Source organism: Micropterus dolomieu, linkage group LG09, assembly GCF_021292245.1.
Source record: "Micropterus dolomieu isolate WLL.071019.BEF.003 ecotype Adirondacks linkage group LG09, ASM2129224v1, whole genome shotgun sequence".
Lineage (NCBI taxonomy): Eukaryota > Metazoa > Chordata > Actinopteri > Centrarchiformes > Centrarchidae > Micropterus > Micropterus dolomieu.
The window spans coordinates 14,836,042-14,855,094 of record NC_060158.1 but is presented as its reverse complement, the minus strand read 5'-3'; the positions used below and the strand labels follow the sequence as shown (position 1 = coordinate 14,855,094).

General features: G+C 40.4%; 3 protein-coding genes across 4 annotated transcripts in view; all 3 read left to right on the top strand.

The window, feature by feature from the left end:
- Nucleotides 1–6,896, top strand: part of pard6gb (par-6 family cell polarity regulator gamma b) — a 33,741-nt gene extending 26,845 nt beyond the window's left edge. The window contains exon 3 of the mRNA XM_046059721.1: nt 5,292–6,896. Coding sequence (XP_045915677.1) covers nt 5,292–6,367 — 1,076 coding nt within the window. The 3' untranslated portion in view covers nt 6,368–6,896. The remainder of the gene's footprint in view (nt 1–5,291) is intronic.
- A 1,838-nt stretch (nt 6,897–8,734) lies between these two features.
- Nucleotides 8,735–12,926, top strand: bloc1s4 (biogenesis of lysosomal organelles complex-1, subunit 4, cappuccino). 2 transcript variants are annotated; one of them, XM_046059386.1, is made up of 5 exons: nt 8,739–9,135; nt 10,334–10,405; nt 10,511–10,612; nt 11,483–11,617; nt 11,890–12,926. In XM_046059386.1, exons 1-5 carry the CDS (start codon nt 8,818–8,820, stop codon nt 11,986–11,988), a joined length of 726 nt encoding a protein of 241 aa, XP_045915342.1. In that variant the 5' UTR covers nt 8,739–8,817; the 3' UTR covers nt 11,989–12,926. The 2 variants fall into 2 exon arrangements, with proteins under 2 accessions (XP_045915341.1, XP_045915342.1); XM_046059385.1 differs by lacking the exon at nt 11,890–12,926 and having other exon boundaries at nt 8,735–9,135; nt 11,483–11,813.
- Nucleotides 12,927–13,241: 315 nt separating this feature from the next.
- Nucleotides 13,242–18,881, top strand: LOC123976964 (nuclear transport factor 2-like). Its single transcript, XM_046059387.1, has 5 exons — nt 13,242–13,392; nt 14,446–14,566; nt 14,766–14,837; nt 15,012–15,110; nt 18,571–18,881. Exons 2-5 carry the CDS (start codon nt 14,462–14,464, stop codon nt 18,685–18,687), a joined length of 393 nt encoding a protein of 130 aa, XP_045915343.1. The 5' UTR covers nt 13,242–13,392; nt 14,446–14,461; the 3' UTR covers nt 18,688–18,881.
- Nucleotides 18,882–19,053: the final 172 nt, after the last annotated feature.

The following is a 19,053-nucleotide window of genomic DNA, read 5'->3' as shown; positions in this document are numbered from 1 at the left end:
ACTTCAGCTTAGTCATTGGGGTGCCGCGAGGGGAACCAAAAGCATACCAGTCGTGTTGTGGTGTCGCATATTCACATGTGTAAAGCCAGGAGCTGATGTTTGCGTTCATATTAGTCTAGCTTTTCACGCCAATGCTTAGAGCAGCATACTCAAACACAATATCCTCCTACCATTTGTGTCTTACCCACATTCCATCACACGTAAAGCAAGCTAAAGCACAAAAAGGATTTAAAACAAGTCAAATTAGAAGCGTGATTTTTGTTTTGGTTCATTTCCATCATCTCTTCAGTCTCTGTTTACAGTTTTGTCGAGTCAGTATTGAGTGTTAGAAGACCTGCCAGGAACAAGTGTGCAGAGAGGCCCTAATGGTTGGTCATAAAACTCTTTAGATTCCTGTCTTTTATGGGAGATGGTGGAAAAGCAGTTTGACTTTAAAGGGCCTTCTCTTCACAGCCTTGGTTAACTAGAGGTGGGCTTCAGTGGAACAAAGACTATTTTTCCTCCTTTTCCTTTGCTTTGAAAGCACAAGAACAGCATGAGGCATTCAATAGCAACTGAGAACCAGATATAAACTAGTTAGCTGGCTTCTAATCGGTCTAGTTTTTCCCCTCCCCAATGCAGCAATATTACAAACAAAACGCATATACTTCAGAATTAATGATTGTTTTCAGTTTTCATTTAAGTTGGCACTGAGTAATGCTGTGAAAAAGATTAGCAATATCCCAGTGATGGATCACATTACTTAAACAGCATCACGAAAAGCTTGAAAAAGCCAGTTGCTTTGCTTCTAAAGCACACATCTGTCTTGAGAAGTTATGCAGGTCTTCAACCTTTTCGGGGATATCTCCAACTACATTTACCACCACATTCCTTGAGTGTCATGCACACACATGCAGACTCATGCGTACACCCACACACATCAGCAGACTGTAGAAGTCCCCCAAAAGCCATGTTTCCACCTCTATCCCCTGACATTGTGTGGGTTATGGGTGAGAGCAACGTTAGGTGGTAATGTCTGTCACCATGGGATTTTAGCACCGGTATTCCTAAATGAAACACCTTTTCGGTATCACTTTATGCCAGTGTTCCAATACAGGATTTATGTTCACAATGCTGGAAAACACGGCAATGTGGAAATCCAAATCTTCCTTCTTTATCCACCAAGCTGTGTGGGAGCTCTCATACTGATACTCTTTACCACAGATGTTTAATGTTTATTTAAGTGACTGAATGCTTTTTCCACCACTGTCAGCATTTAGCCTTGCTATTAGCTGTATTTCTGGTGGAATTCCCTGACCTTACGTTTGGGACAAACTGTAGTTTAGGGTAAATGCAAACAGCTGGTAGGTGTGTGCATGCTGTGTGTGTGTGTGTGTGTGTGTGTGTGTGTGTGTGTGTGTTCTATATTGTCATTTTATATTCCATACTCGGATAAGTATACATTTACATTTGATAGTAAATAACATAGTGGACGTTTTGAGTAGAGCTAATTGAAACACCAAGCTTTTGATAGACTTTGATCTGAGGTGCTGTTTAGCCTGCAAATGTCTGGCAGTGAACCAATGGTCTTTGATTAACGGGTTCACATTGGCTTACCCATGATGCTTCAGTATAGCAGGGATTAGGTTTGTCAGGAGTTGTTACGATAACCTCTGTGTGATCGGCTGGAACGTACTCACTTAGATTAGCTCTGCGCCAGAATCTGTGTTGAGTAAGAACTAGAAAAGCTTTGACACCTGATGGTTCATAATTACTTCTCTGAAGTAATCTGTGACCTTTTTATGAAATTGGACTGGTAATTTTCTTGCATTATATTAGACTGCAATTATATGCAACTCCACAGTACAAAGTCAATTTTTTCAGGTTTGATTAAAACGCTGCATAGGAGAATTTGTGTGCGTGTTTTATAGTAGAGTTTTTTTCTCTCACATTAGCAGAGTTAACTTTGCAATGGAAAAACCCTTTTTAGGTTTGAACACTGGTCCTGAATATAATACCCCAGGCCTGCAGACCGAGACACAGGGTTTTGCTGCCACAGTCTAGTTCTATGACTCGACATTTTGATTTGTTGGGCTTGTCCAAGTACTGTAATCCTGTGATGCTCCAGCGGTTTTAGTAACCAGGGGAGTATGCTGGGGCTTCAGCGGTGCTTTTGATGGAAGGCATCGTACACTTAAGGGCCACAACTAACAATTATTTTCAATCGATTATTTTTTCAGTTAGTTTGGTGAAAAATGCTGTGTTTTGTCCAACCACCAGTCCAAAACCTAAAGAGATTTAACTGACTACCATTAAAGACAAAGCAAAGTAACGTTCATATTTGAGAAACTGGAACCAGAAAATAAGTGGCATCAATGATTGGGGGGGGGGGGTAGTTGCAGACTAATTTTCTGTCAGCAATTCTTTAAATTTAATATACTTTATTTTCCAGCTCAAGTGCACTTAAAGGTTATACGTGTAGTATTTCTGCTTTCCTGAAACATAAAATTACTTCAGGGTTTGCGGAATGTGAGTGGCAACTCAACCTGCTTCACCTGCGGCGGATTTTGTTCTGGTTTTATGCCATCTTACTTTCATGCGCTGCATCCACATTATCCCACAAACAATGTGACATTACTGGATGTTTGGTAAATAAATAGATAAGCCTATATGTAGTATGAGACTTTAATGGACTGTTAATGGTAGGTGGACAGGCAGCCATGGTTTGCACTGGGTTTGTGCTAGTTTTCTGTTCACTACCTTTCCACTTGAGTTGCTTGTCTTATTTCTAGAAAGAGAAATGGAAGGGATGTGCATTTTGATTTGTTTTACTTACATTGATGAACAATAAAGGACATCGGTGAATGAATTTTCATCTGTGTAATAAGCAAGTTGCCACGTTTAAACCCTGCTCAGATTAACTTCAATCTTCCCTCTTCAGCTATTACCCTTGGACATTTGAAATACACTGATGTCTTTGTAGGTTTCTCTAAACAAATTACACCTACATGGACTTGTGGCATTTTGCAGAACAGCTGTAAGACGTTACTAATAGAAAGCATAATTATAGTTGTACACACAGGATTTCTGACTGAAAGATCATCTGCCCGACTAAATACACTGGTGATGTGGTGTGCCGTTCTTTTCAGACTGAGGTGAGGGTGTGGAGGGAGGAGGGTGTTTCGCCATAGACCTGTAATGAGACTCTGCAGCGATCCCCTCCAACATGGTTCCCATCAGGGAGACTTGCACTTGTGGCAGAAATTCCAGCCCTGTAGCAAATGCCTCGTCTGGATTCAATCAAAATCAGCTTCTGCCACAACATGCACAGAAAACTAAGAATACCATGCACTTTAAGGCTGATGATATTCAGAAGCTTTTGCTAAATAGGCTAATTTTAAACCAGTGAACGTCGGTAAGAGGCATTTTCAAGGCAATCTCTTTCTCTGATATAAAGCACTTTTGGCACAGCAGTTTAGCTTTAGTCTGTGAGCACTTGACAACATTATGTCATGCTGTGCCAAGAGACATCAATCTTCTATTTCACTAACGCTCATTTATCATTCTTATTTTTTCCCAATTTAGTTATCACCAATTCGCCATGTGTATTGTGGTTGGTGTCACTGCTGACACGCACAAAAGCTGCATCTCTTCTCTTGACAGTGAGAGCTTGCACCAACTTAGACTCCATTTTCCCCCCAGAGCCTTCAATTCTGAAGCTGTAGTAAAACATGCTGCGCTTAGTCAACATTCTGCTCAAGAGGAGGAGGTGGAGGGAGAAAACGTATATTAATGAGTCAGCATTGTATAGGGAGTCGTATGGCAGACATCCACGCTGGTCTAAGGCTGGAGGGACGACTAGCCAGCTGGCTTTGCTTGGAGTCACTCCATATTTGTTTCAGTGTTCTTTCCTTCCCCGGTGTACTTTGAAGACGGGGCACAAAATTACAGTGTCCTCAGCCACAATAATCTCATAAAGCAGGTGTCCCAAACAGTAGGGCAAAGATGACTCATTGCTGTTGCCATGGAAGTGCAGGAGCTTATGCTCTTGCAGAGGGGCCTTCACTTCCTGTCACATCAGGCTTTGCTGTGTCCAGATTTCCTGTCTTCCTGAGAAGGGAAGATTAGAGAGCTATCCAGTTTGGGGGTTTTGTTTTTTTTGTTATAGAGCACTCTCTGTATCATTATTACTATCTAACACTGTCTTTGTCAGAACCACAACTCAATGAATTCATTTTTTTCACCCCAGAGTATATTTTTCATTCCATTCGTGCAAAGCCTCAATCCTCCCTCCTTTTTTATTTTATCTAAGCCAGTATGTGAGCATGTTTGGCAGTGGCTATGATGTTCTGAAGAAGCAACTCTCATTGTGAGGATGATCTAGTCCTCTGAGGGTTTTCATTGTTTTATTGATTGCTCTAAATCTCTGGTTGGAAACATCATGCTTTAACTGAGATACCACACCGATCTTCCCTCACAGCTCATTCTTTCCACATTGTATTATATCCTATGCGGTCTCTTACTAGTGCAGGCAGTGGTGGACTCATAACTGTAGTCAAAGCACAATGAGTTCACATTTGAGTTCCATGTTAGTACTGAAGGATAGTACATGTATGTGCCTGTGTATCTGAATGCAGAAATGAATACTGGGAATCCCTGCAGCTGCTGCCTGGTAGCAAAAGGGTGGTTCACCTCTGTCAGCACAGGCTGGAATGTTCTGCACACTCAGCACTGTATACAAACATGCACACACACAAATCCAGTTGACATGCTCACATGTCATTTTTAATATATAGGTCGGACTCACTGTAAAAACGTTGGCTTCATACTCATAGAGTAAACCAGCATGAACTCAGGCCTTGTTTATGGTTTCAGTAATTAGAATTGTGTTGTCACATATGGAATCAAATCTGTATAAATGATTAGCAGGTCTGTCAATGGAAAATTTATTTCAAGCACATCTGCGCATAGTTTGAAAAAAGGTTGTTGAGTTTGTAAGGCAGGTGGTTTGATTTAAAGATGCAGGCAAAGACTGGAGTGTTCATACGAGATTTAAAGTTTTAAACTTTTTGTGTTGTCAGTTTCTTTTAACTTTCCAAATCCTCCTCTGTCAGTCTGTTTTGTGCCCTTTTTTTAGGTATTTTAGTTTTTCCTTTTTCCCTGTAGTTTTTAACCTCTGTGGACAAAGTACACATGCAAGACAGAATGTTTTCAACCGATGATGCCTAAACATAAACCATGATGAAACCTGAGCACTAAACATAAAATTTCTAACACTTTCTGTTTCTCTGTCTCCCTTTATTCCTTTGCAGAAGAGGTTGACTATGCTAACTTTGGAACCAACACAATAACTCGCAGGAAGAAGGCAGTGGTCGCGCTGCGCAATAATGACGTCAACCGCAAGAGGCCACACATCCGCATAGGCATGCCCCAGGACTTCCGGCCCGTCTCCTCAATCATTGATGTGGATATCCTACCTGAATCTCACCGCCGTGTCCGGCTGTATCGTCACGGCTCAGACAAACCCCTGGGCTTTTACATCCGAGATGGAACCAGCGTGCGTGTGACACCACACGGGCTTGAGAAAGTGCCCGGCATCTTCATATCTCGGCTGGTGCCTGGAGGGTTGGCAGAGAGCACTGGGCTGTTGGCGGTTAACGATGAGGTGCTGGAGGTGAACGGCATTGAAGTGACTGCCAAGTCTTTAGATCAGGTAACTGATATGATGATTGCCAACAGCCACAACCTGATTGTGACAGTCAAGCCAGTGAACCAGCGCAATAATGTGGTCCGCAGCAGCAGGATCTCAGGGAGCTCGGGTCAGTCGTCTGACAGCAGCGGGTCAACTGGTTACCCGAGTTTGTCAGTGACTTCAGTGGGGTTGACATCCTCTGGAGCACACGGGTACCAAGACGACCTGGAGAGTGACGAGGAGACAGATATCGTCATTGAGAGCAGCCTCAAGCGGCCGTCGCAGAGGTCCAACGCTTCCCTGGCGTCCAGTGTGTCTCGCTTACAGCTACAGATACCAACAACGGCTTCAGGCCCAGCGGCACCTCCAAGCCCGCCCACACGTCCCGCGTCGGTGGTCTCCACCGCCTCTTTCCACTCTCAGCCTAGCCTCAACGGAGGGTCCCATCACCACCACCAACACAGCAGCCTCAGCTACCAGCTCCACAGAGACCTGAACCTTCAGCACAACCCGCCCCAACAGGCCCAGCACCGCCATCACCACGTACAGCCTCCGCATCACAGCAGCAACCCAGCCCTCCGCCACAGCAACGGCAGCCTGCACAAAATCCTCAGCTCCATGAAAACGGACCCACGACACAGTCTTGCACTGCCCAGGGGAGGGGTGGAGGAGGATGGCACCGTCATCACCCTATAATACTTATAAACACACACACAGACAGAAACATCCTAACTGCTCAGAGACTAAAACTGGAACACCAGGCTGGATAAATATGAGCACGAGTTTTTTTTGGATACTAATTTTGTAACTTCTGTTTGTTTTTACCAGATAATTGCTAATGGGATGTTACAAGCGTGGAAACAAGGAAAATGTATTGTGTATATAATTCCTCTATTTTTAAAGTTGTTTTTGTCATACATCAAAAGACTTGTATGTTTATATGTAATAAGCATCAGAACAAATAACTGTTTTTAGGCGAGTCCACTGTATCCTAGAGTTCTGAATGTGCCTGAAGCTTAATATCTTCTGTTAGTGACCACTTTTCATTCTTATTACTGGGACCAACTTGGGGTTGCTTATGGATGTCTTTAAAGAGTAAATCTATATTTCTTATATTCTGATAAATGCTGTGTAGAGTTTGAATTTTTTTTTTATTAGTTCTTTTATGCATTGACGATTGTGATCAAATCCTTGTATCTGTTCCAATAAATTATTCTAAGTCTCACAATTTGTCAAACTAGAAGCTTGATGATGGTTCAGCACTTATGTTTTTGGAAAAATAGAATAGCTTTGACTACTACTCTACACTTACAGTAAAGAAAGAGAATGCAACATTCCAAGATATTTCCAGGTCAGCTCGACTGAGTTTAACGGGGAAAACTAAATAAAACAAGTTTTGGTTTCAGCCCCTTGGAACCAAAAGTCAGTAGCTCCTTTCTTGACCCACTGCTGACAGTCAACAAAGCAAACAACCACGGCAGAGGCTGACATTCCAATTTCTTCACAAACGGCACCATCTGTAGACGAGGAATGCATAACCACAACACATGTTGTAAGGGGTGTGACTTTTTCTTGAAATTACTGGTGTTACTACCATTCTGCAGCTACAGTAAACACTGTGAAGATATTTAAACTTCAGTACCTTTAGCAACCACACTAATAACTTTCTATTCACAAATGATGAAGAATTAAGAGCATTTTTCCACGCTTGTTGGAGGCAGTAGTCAGGTTAAGGGGATATGGGTAGGACAAGTTTTATCACAATTATTTGCTCCAGACATCACAAAGTGAAGACAACATCTCAAGGTTTAATTCTGTTTGTTTTTTTAAGACAACCAGTCAATCATCCTCTGGCTACAGCCGTTATATTCAACATGGACATGGAGCAGAAATGCAGCTGTGTGCTGGGTCAGAGGCCCTCCAGCAGCAGTAAACTCTTTTCATCTCTCTGCTAATAAATATTTGTCTTCTGTGTTTACCTACACTGCTCAAACAGCTAACCGATCATTGACAGCCAACTTGTCTGCCTTGGCTTTAGTCTGCACCAACAGATCAGCAGATTTGAGTGTACTGGCAGACACACAATCAATCTATGCTATCAGTGCCTTCAACACTGACAATCATGGCCACCTGTAGATGAACTATAAAAGATACTGTCAACAGAAGACATGCACATACAGGTCCTTCTAATTTGGAATTGTTTTAGTATTAATGTGTGAAAGAACTATATTCCTCACCTGACAGATTTTCATCTAGCAATTTTGAGATTCAAATGTAGATTGATAAAGTCTTGTTAAAGTTTACTCTCACCCATGGGATTATTTTACCTCATGTCCAATGTATATATTTTTTATTTAGGGGGATTCATTGCTCCATCAGATCTCAAAATTTGAACAGATAGGCTAATGCATTCTATTAGATAGTGTGTACGTTTATTAAGGTGTGTTAAGGTGTAATATACTTGTTAAACCAATGAGATAGTTTATAACTCTGTATCAGACCTGTGCAGACCACTGAAGTCCATTGCCATGCAGTAATTCAGGTTGCCATCTGCTGGCCGAGATTTCAATGACATGGTATGTCAAGAAATGTACAACACAGGCAACGTACATCTGTATCACAAAATACTGACATTTACATTTTAGAATTGATAGGACAATCATTTCTCACGAAGAGTCGTTAGTGTTTGTTTTTTTAATCATCTGACACCACCACATTGCTGTGCCTTTTCTTTCCTTCCTTTAAATGTTTATTGTTTGCAGATTATTTGTTTTGGCATCTCTTTTGATAAGCTATCATGAACCTGCCCGTCTGCTCACAGGGCTTTGCTTCAAGCCATTTTTTGATGATACATCCCACGTGTTGAATGACATGAATCACAGTGGTAGTGATTATCTTTCTGTGTTTCGTTTGCTTTAGGGTTTGGGAAAGGTGTTTTCTTTTCGCTTTGGCTTCAATTATACATTTACTGAACATTTACGGTATAGTAAAGTGACCTAGAGAGTAAAATGTTAAAGTTTTCACAGCTTTATTGAGCGCTACACTGTTTTGGCCCCTACGAGCCACCATCGGCCGTTCAGGACAACACACGTGATCCGGTCAGTTGACAAGGCAAAACACGGCAGTAGACTAGAAAGACAAGCGACATGGACCATCATCGGGTGGATAGGGTGGGCCTCCTGTCTCCCCTGGAGGAGTCCAGCGCTGAGATAAGCAGAGACAGCGGCATTGTCTCCCAGAGTGCGAGCAGTTTGTCCATGGTGAGCGAAATCCTCAGCAGCGGTACCGTGTCGCAGAGCCCCAGTTTTGGCGCAGCAGCTAACGTTATCACTCGAAGCCCGAGCGTCAACGAAGCAGCAGAGCCTGGGACGGCAGACCAGCGCTACCCGGAGCAGGACGACGAAGTCCTGAGACACACCGCCCACAGCTACTCCACCTACATAAGGGCGACAGCTGGAGATGAGGTTTGTGCTGGCGGCTCATAACGTTACACAAGTCATGTAACATACTCGAGCCTACGTAGTAACTAGCAAGGTTAACGTTAAGGTCTTTGTTTATGAAGTAACTTAGCTGTAGCGCAGCACGCACTTAAAAATAATAATAATGGCTAATAAATTGACTCAACTGACAAGCAATGCAGTTGTTGACCAACGGCTTAGTAAAGTGGTTGCAAGTGATGTGATTGGTTTGAAGTCCCAAGTCAAGTCCTATAGTTTATATGTTCGAGTCCTAAGCAAGTCACTGGTGCACAGTTGCCAAATTGAATGCCATTTCAAAAAAAAGTATCGTAACAGTAAATATGGAACAATTACATAAATAAAACAAGCCTTTAAAGGGGTACTCCATTATGTTCAGTTTACTACTCATTTAAGTGTAACGTTACTAAGTCTGTGAAAACATGCGTTCTGTAGCTCTGGAAGGAGCTTTTCTACGTTTAAAACGTACTGCCTGTATTGAGTTGGATGTGTTGCATGTTGCCTTCCATTTTTGTCGGCCACGGCCATAGACTGTATATGGCCACGGCAGTCTTCACTTTTTTTTACTTTAATCTGTAGTGTCATCAGTCCCTCCTGTTATTGCAAAATAAAGAGTTGATTCACTGTACACTGTTTCTTACCTTTGCCAAGTCATTACAAGTCAAAAGTCTCATACCCAAAATAAGTCACAAGTTATTAGTGTTTAAATCCAAAAAGCATTGCCAGTGTTTTTTGATTTTGTCTAAAGTCATAAGTTTCATGACTCAATACTGACTTTGTTGGGTCCAAGTCATGTGATAAGACTCCACACCTCTGTTTTCTGGGTCACAACTATAAGCCCTACATTCAAATAGAAGTAATTTAAATAAAGTAAAGTATTAAATAAGTATATCTTAAGATTTAGTTATGACGGCTGACTAACCAGATTGCTGTCATTCCTGAGTTGACACTAAGTGGATGTGCGTGATACCAGGCAATTTCTAAAGAAGCTGAACTAGCTAGCTGGCTCTGTAGGAAAACAAAGGCCCCTGTGTTTTGGCCGTGTGGTCCCTGATGACACAATTTAAAGGCATTTTATTGAATTCCAGCTGTAACTGGTGTGTGACTCCTAGGCTGGCTACACTTGATGTAGCTTTGGTTTAAAAATAGTTTTCACAGCTTTTTCTTTTAATGATTTCCCCTCTAGATCCTGTGCTTGGAGAAGAGTTTGGAAGAAATGCTGACAAGAGTAGATGAATTTGTTGGAATGCTGGATATGGTAAGCGAATGCACTGTAAAAGACCTATGTATGCACTGTCTCATTTTTATTAAATTACAGTACATGCATATTTGTCTCTCACGTCCTTTTGTGTTTTTCCTCTAGATCCGTAATGATACCTCCCAGATAGTTAATGAAAACCTACCTCAAATTCAGCAGAAGTCTGATGAAATGAGACAAATATATAGAAGAATTGATAAGTTAGAGGTAAGTGATCAGTTTAACTTTGCAAGTTTGAAAGGGTTAATACTACTTTATACAAACTATTTAGTTTGGTGTTTTGTAATGCACTCTTGGAACCAAAGCAGACTGCAAACTACACTAATAATTCTGAAATTACGTAAAACCTATGATGTAATGTAGTGTAAACAGGGTTTGTGTGCAGTTTTTATTGATAATGTGAAATATCCTCTTCACAAAAGGAGGAACCAACACTGGTTTAGCAGTGCTGTATGTTCCTGTTTTGAAATTCTAATAATGTTTCACTAATGATGGTACAATCCAAAACATAAACATAGGAATCGTAAGTTATTAAAGCTGTTGCTTTCATACAGAGTACAAAACTTGTTTTTCTTTGTTACATTCACAAAACACTCTGCAGACTGCGATTTAGTATTCAACGGTAGTGTGTATTTATTAATTTCTGTATAATGTGTATGTGTTCATATAAATGTATTTTTGTTTTTAGGGTGTATCTATTATTTCATTATGATTTTTGATTGCCTTTCTTTGCTTTTGTTTTTAGTTTAAAGCTGACTCAGAGAGATATGCACAAGAATTCCTATGTACTTGTACTGTCTTGTGCAAATGGCAAATAAATCTAATCTTATCTAATCTTCAAGCATATCAAACTGCTTTTCAAGTTCACTCATGTGCCTACTTTAAAAAAAAAAATTAAAAAAGTTAAAGTTAAAACCTTACTGACATTGTGAAACATATATTCTTTGCCTGCATGGGCATGTTAAACCTTTAGTAATATGGTAGTGTACTGTCCTAAATGCATTTTCTCTCAAATAGTGTTGCAAAAAAATCTTAATTTCATTAGCTTATTGCTATATTACTCTTGTGTGCCTCCAGGCCTTTGTAAAAACAGTGGGAGCCAATGTCAACGCCATGGAAGAGCAGGTCACACAGGCAGAGGGAGAACTAGGGACATTACCTGGTGCTTTCAAGAAGATCCTCCGCACAATGAGTGTCCCAGGCTTCTTAAATGTGAGAGCTCCTCTAAGTGCTTATGAATCTGTAGTTTTACATGTGCTTGGTCAGTACCTAATTATTGTGTGTTCCTATAATAACAATCATGAAATAACCAGTGAATTGTGGTGTTAAACTGTGTATAAGTGCTGCTGAGTTCTGAGTTTAACAGAGACCCTTTTTTTTTTTTCAAATAAACATTTAAACTCCTGCACAGCAGTTTGTTGTAATTCTACTCCAAGCAATGCTATTGGATAATTGGGATTCATTTTGTGTACATTCACTCGCAGAAACCGGCCAGCCCAAGAAGACCAGCACCACATCAGCATCAAGAGATCCCTAGTGTGTTCCGGACAGATGATTATTTCACATCACAGCCAGAGCAGTGACATGCTGGAACATTTAACACATAACTTGGTTCTAACCTCAGAGGCCTGTTGGGTGACACTGTAGAGACAACTTGTACTGCCATCCATTGCAGGAGGATCTGTTGGTGCAGTGGCCTCAACAAAGCAATAGTAGCCTTTCTGAACAAGTCACTGGAAGTCAAGTGCAAGACATTCTGCGTTTTTGAGTGTGACTCTCCTGGCAGCAACAAGCACTGAACTGTAGCAAAATGATTTTAAAAGTGCCTAAATGGGTCTTATTTCTGTCCGTCTTGTTTTCACTAGTTAGAAAGCAATGTCAGATGTTGGGTTTGTGACAAGTCAGGAGGACAAAGTCATCACACTTGCCAATAGGACACTGTAAAGAAGGTACAGTAGGAGGACCTGTAAAGATCTTCAGATGTATTACATGAAAAATTAACCCTGCTTTTTTATAAATAACGTTCTTGTTACTGTTGTTTGTAAAGACCTGCACGCTGTTATGCATTTATCTGTATTTCTAATATTTCATCACTCTCCCCAAGCAATACTGATTTCCTCCAGTTAAGCATATAATGTCTTCCATTTCAAAATATTCACATTATTGCTAGCCTGACGTTATTGGCTATGGATTGCAGTTCCCTCGTTAATGTGGGGTTACATCTAAGATGGCATATTTTCAATAAAAGCACAGTATCGATGAGTTGTGATAGTTTCACAAGTCAGACTATCTGGTGAATCAAAGTTTGAGCCAGGGATAGAGCCGTGATTGAATTTTGTAACAATAACTGGAGGAACCTTATATCTCGTCCTTGGGAGATAACTGTACCTAGAGATGTGATGTGGCCCTTATATTACCCATCCAACAAGGTCTAATCAACAATGGTCACAGCTATGTTTCATTATTTGATCAATTATTTGCCAACGTTGTTAGAAATAAAGACGTTTCATTTACATTACAATATATTTGGTTTACGTTTTTAAAATAATTATTAAAGATTTGTTTGAGACAATATTATTGCTGTATGTACGTACCATTATTATTTTTTCCCGCACTGGTTGTTAAGTTTCAGTGTACCTCCAATGAGACGATTAGTCCTGAGTTTTGTTTGTCAGGCAGCCGTTCCCTTTAGTCTGCGTACAAATCCCGCTTCCTTAACTAGGATCTGCTTTTATACTCTTTGCTGGGTTTGAGAGGCCTGAATTGTAAACCATCTTTATCGGGGAATTGCTCCTGTTGGAGATAGTCGGGGAGGAAGAACCCCTGACAGGCTTAACTCTGGGATGATTAGTATGCGGTAGTTAGCCTTCATTGGTCAGCTTGCAAGAGACGTCATAATTTCGTCACGACTTGGAGGAAGCGGGAACCCCATCAGCCTCTGATTGACTGAACTTGTCTCCACGCTGGATTCCTTGGTGATTGAAAAAGTAAGATAAAACTTACGGACACGGTAAAGTACTGTTTTGGAGTTAAGTGCTTCTCACCAATAACCTACCCAGTTGTAGTAATGCACTTTTGCCGAGATGAGTACGGTGAAAATAAAGTAGAGACAGAGATTTTAAAGCGTTTCCGGGAAAAGACATTGTGTGTGCTAACGTTAACGTTAGCCATAAATTACGTTATTGGATAACTTATGGCGGCTGTCGATGTTGGGATTAGATATCTGTTTAACACTGGCTGAAGTAGCGAATCCCCACAAGCCCAGACTCCCTCTTTTGTAACTTGTGATGGACCTCAATCTGTTTGTAATCTCATTCGAGCCTCTTAACATTAAAATTAATGTGATTTGGGCCAGACTTACAGAAACCTTAAGTTACACCTCGAAATGTCAAGTCACTGCTGTAATCTTTCTTATCATTGCAAACGATGGAAAACATGGACATTAGCAGCAATGAAATCCTAACTTCACAGAGCTCAGATCTCTTCTAGTGTTCCCATATACACGTATTTAGGGAGAGTTTCCATAGTTTTGTATTTGCTTCTTGTGTAATGGCTGTGTAAAAACTAAATTTTCCGTAAAAATGCCTTAATTTGAGTGGTTTTGCTCTTATATTTCATCCAGAAATGAAACGCACAGTCGTCTTCCTGCCTTGTAAACATTAACTTTAGTAGATGTAGGGTCAGAAGAGACTGTGGGTGTTGGTGGATTATCGTTAAGTTAACCTGCAGCAGAATAGACTTGTAAATAGCTTTCAATTAAGAAATGTTTTTGTAGCTTCATCTACAGTTTTTCAGTGAAGCTGTTATAATTGTGGAATGTATAGAATGATTGGCACCTTTTTACTTAATATAAGTATTGATCTCCTTCCATTCATCCAGATACAGTCTTATAAATTATCTTTCTGGAGTTTCTTTAATTTTAAATATGTGGTGTGTGTTTAAATTACTGGGATCAGCAGAAATATGTTATGTTGGAGAATGTGTTCAGTGTACTGTAACTCTGACTGACCGCTAATGATGAGACTCTTCTCTTTTAACAGATCCAAAGGTTCACGCATGGCTTGCGAGAAAGAAATATGGCAAAAGATTGGCGAGGGCTTTGTCCAAGAATATTACAACCAGTTTGACAATACCAACAGGACGGGACTGGGTAACCTATATGTACGTTTGTTCAGTGTCCATTTAATTATTGTCTGCTTTGATAAAGTACGTAACATCAACATGTGGTGTAGACACTGACAAACCAAATTCCATCACACTTGTTTACTGTAAATACTACTGTAAATACTATGATGCGTAGCACACAAAAAAGTGCATGCATTTGATGTAAACAGACTTTATTTTTTTTTTTTTTTCTTAGTCCGCTGACGCCTGTTTGACATGGGAAGGATCACCTTTTCAAGGGAGAGAAGCCATTGCTGGCAAATTAGTCGTATGTATCTCTTCTTAATCAGTTTGTATTAAAAATCTATTCAGAAAATAATGTGAAAAAAGTAGGCTTTCTGAACAAAAAAGGGGCAAAGCCTTTAACTGGCAGCTTCCGGGCCAAGTGTCTTTTTTGTGTGTTATTGTACATTACATTAATACTATTGTTTCCAATCCACAGAACTTGCCTTTCAAGCGTATTAAGCACATCATCACAGAACAAGACTTCCAACCCACGATAGATAGTTGTATCCTCATCATGGTGTTCGGACAGTTACAGGTAAGCTGGTACATTTTTATTGATAGCCTTGGTTCTGCACCTGCGGCCTGTATCACAAAGCAAGTTCACCGTAGTCTGGCTCTCTTTTTAGATACCTGGCTTTGCTGAGCTTAACGTTGGCCATCGTGGATAACTGGTGTCTGGCTCTGTTAACTCTGGGTTTTGCAATCCAGCTATGAGCGTGTTCACGCGAAAGAGGCAAAGTTGTTTATTATAAGCAACATCGTCAGAACTATGAATGAAGTACTTCATACTTTCATACAACAAGTATGAAATTTGGTTAAAGGGATAGCAAAAAGTGATATTCAACAAGTTGAAATGCATACGATCACATTACTAGAATGGAGTAAGATGCTGTAGAAACACTAGCACTAATTTCCAAACATTAAAAGCAAGGTTAAGGCTATAAATGAGTATGGTAATTACATGTCTTCAGTATAGAGTGATTACATTTTGTTTTTCGTCTTGATGATGTACAAACTATTGAATCAAAAAAGGTGATGCACATAAAACAGTAAATAAAACAGTTAAAAGTAATGTAAGGCTGTCTGTGCTACCAAAGCACAGAGGAGAAGAAAATACGTTGATGTCGTAACCATCTAAGGTGGACTTACCATGAGCTATGAGATTTTAAACGATGGTATATGTTCCTGTAGAAGCCACACAGCTGTAAGATATCAATCCTGTTTTAAGAAACACGTTTCATTCGCAATGTAATGGAAAAGTACTACACTACCCACAATCCTAAAGTACAGTAATGTTAAAAAAAAACAACGTGACGTTTCTGATTGGAGGGACTCGCTATTACAATTGAAATGTTCACTGCACCCACTAATGTGCCAGCAGCTAGTGAGTTACTGCTCCCACTGAACTTGACTACGAGTGTGTTTATGGGCCAGCTTGAGGATTCTGTCAGGGCCAGTATGAAAAACAAGACATAGGGATTGTGGTGAGTTTTGCAGGCTGGCTAGTTAGGTAGCTAACATGAGTCTTCATGAAACTACATTATGCCGGTGTGAGATTTGTCAGTGGTCAGGCTGTTTACAGGTTTTGAGTAGTGACGGCCAAATGAAGCTTTTGCAAAGCACTGAACCACTTGAGCCAATTGTTTTAAAAATGGATTGAGCTGGTTTCTTTTTTTTTTTGTTCACAACCTCTCCACACTTGGAAAACACTCACTCACAAGGAACAGATGATACTGGCGAGCATAAAAATTGTTTTGCTAGATTACACAGATGAGGGTACACATTTTGATGGTTTCGCCAGTACAGTAGTGGGTCTTCTGATCTTTCCAGCGGTGGATCAGTCATGTACCGCTGCACCTCCACTGTAGCATCCGCTGTGGCATTCCTTGTCCTCCTTGCTTCAGAAGCATCTCTGTCCAGAGTTTCCCAAAGGTTAACATCTGAAAGACTAACATGATAATCATCAGTACATCAGTGAAAGGTTTCAATTAACTATTTATAACTTTACCTGTGGATGATGGATTTTCAACATTCTTCACTGGACGATTCATCTGCTCCTGTACTTCTCTGAGCTTCTCTTTTGCTGTTGTGCTGGTTTGTAGAATGTGACTACTTTACGTGCCTTTTGTGCGTAGGTTTTCTAGGCCAGGAGTTGCATCAAGACTTTTTCACCACTAAATTTTTAGGGAATGAAAAAAAGAAAAGTGCGTGTCTGAGATTTAAACTTCTGACAGAGGCAACCATATTAGCTCCTGCATCTGTCACAATTGAGGTCATTTTGCCTTCAATGCCCCATTCCTCCTTGAGAGACCTCATTGCAGCAGTGATGTTAACAGCTGTATGAGCTTCAGGGAAAGGCAGCACTCCCAAAAGGACTGTGGCCAGCTTTAGAGTCATTCACATAATGGCACATTACTGCTACATATGCGTCCATATTAATGGAGGTCCACATATCAGCAGTCAGGCTCACAGCCTCCACCCTCTGCATGACGGCCTTGGCCTTGGTCTTCTCCTCCTCGTATTTCTAGACCACCATGTTCTTTTGGAGCCTGTCTGGATGGAAGAGTGTATGTGGGATCAAGCAATGCCACAAACTCCTTGAAGCCACAGTGATCCACGATGGAAAAGGGCTGCGAGTCCATCACCACCATATTCACAAGAGTCTCATCTAGCTCTCGCTTCCGGTCCACTAAGACAAATAAAGACATAAAGAAATTAAAATTACTTTAATAAAAGAAAATAAGGATTTATGTGAAACTGCATTTAAATTAAGTAGGCATGGCATACGGTCATATCATATTGTGTAAATGTGTCTAGGTAATAGTAATATAATAAATATATAGCCTACCTTGATTTGTGTTCCCATGGTTATTAGCAGCTCCATGCTTGGCAGTGAAGTGCCTAATCATGGAGGAAGTATTCCCATGATACTTCAGCTTGGTTGAACAAACCAAGCACTGGACCTGTAAAGAAAACAATTTGTAAATAAAAATACAATTTGAGTCTATAATGATATAGGCTAATGGCTACCCTAATCCTTTACATCATTTTACTGTGCTACTTAATATAGACCCATAGCTATAGAAGGCTACTGTACTGACAGTTACTGTTGTATAAACTTTACTTTTCATATATATATTAAACAGCCAGAACACCCACCTTATCAGCAGCAATCAGATTGATTGTTCCCACATGTCAGAACGACCTCTCTTCCTGGCTGGTTCCATAATGATCCAATACAAACAACTCGACAGCACTACGACAACTCCACAAATCGTGCATTGTTTAGAGCGGTTATAAAGACTTAAGGCGCTCAAACTCAAAACTGTCTCAACCTATCACCTGTCAGAATCGACACGAGGCAGTTCCAGTTAATCACCTGATTGGACCGCCAACCAGCCAGATTATTCATTCAGGCAATGAAGCACTTGCTGCTTCGGACGTCATATGTCAAGTGATTTTTTTCGCACCAAAGCAAGCTCTGAAGCAGTGGTTCTATAGGATTATAGTTCAGGGTTTCAAAGCACTTATCGAAGCTTCAGCGTCGCACTGCCATCACTAGTTTTGAGCTGATCTTCTTAAATTAGCCCATTCATGGAGCAGGTTAAGTGAGCCAGCTTTGTGATACAGGAAAACCCAAAAGTTAAGCCCAAAGCAGGCCCCAGATACACAGATGTAAAAACATTTTTGTTTTAATCCAGTCAAACCTGGCTGTGTTTTTTTTTATTTAATATTTCCTAATTTGACCCACTATTTATCAAACGTCCTGACCTGTACACCTGCTCCATCTGACTGTCATTGCTGTGTTTTCTTATACATCAAACTTCCTTGTCTCCTTAATGGTCTGACTGTCTTTGTTTTATCATGATTATTGCATGATATGGTAAAAGTAAACCCTGTGCGATATACTATGTATAGTACATTTTTTTTTTTTAACATTTTGTTTTCTTATCATTGTGCTCACAAATGCTTCCAAAACTTTTCTTTTGCAACAGGTAGATGATGATCCACCAATGGCCTTTCATCAAGTGTTTATGCTCAAGTCCCAAAACTGTGCATGGGCCTGCACAAATGATGTGTTCCGGTTGGGGATACACAACATACCAGTGTAGTGATCCGGATTTGTTGGCTCTCACACGTTGACATCATCCAGCTCTAAATTCTTACCATGGTCAAGCTGTCATTGAAAACACAAGGGATTTTATTACAGAGTTCCTCAATGTTTACAATACACCTATAAGCGTAGTGTTTGTAATAAATATGTCAAATTACATTGCTCTCCAATAAAAGAATTTATTAGTCTGAACTGTGTTTGTGTTCCCTTTCTTTCCCAAGTGGCTGTATTTTTTTTGTATTATTGTTTTATTTTCTCCCATGACAAACCCTGCGGTCTGATGACTGAGACTGAAATGAGTAAGTATCAGCAGAGAGTGAGAGTCTCGTCATATCATAGTCATTTTCAGGAATGTGGTATTACT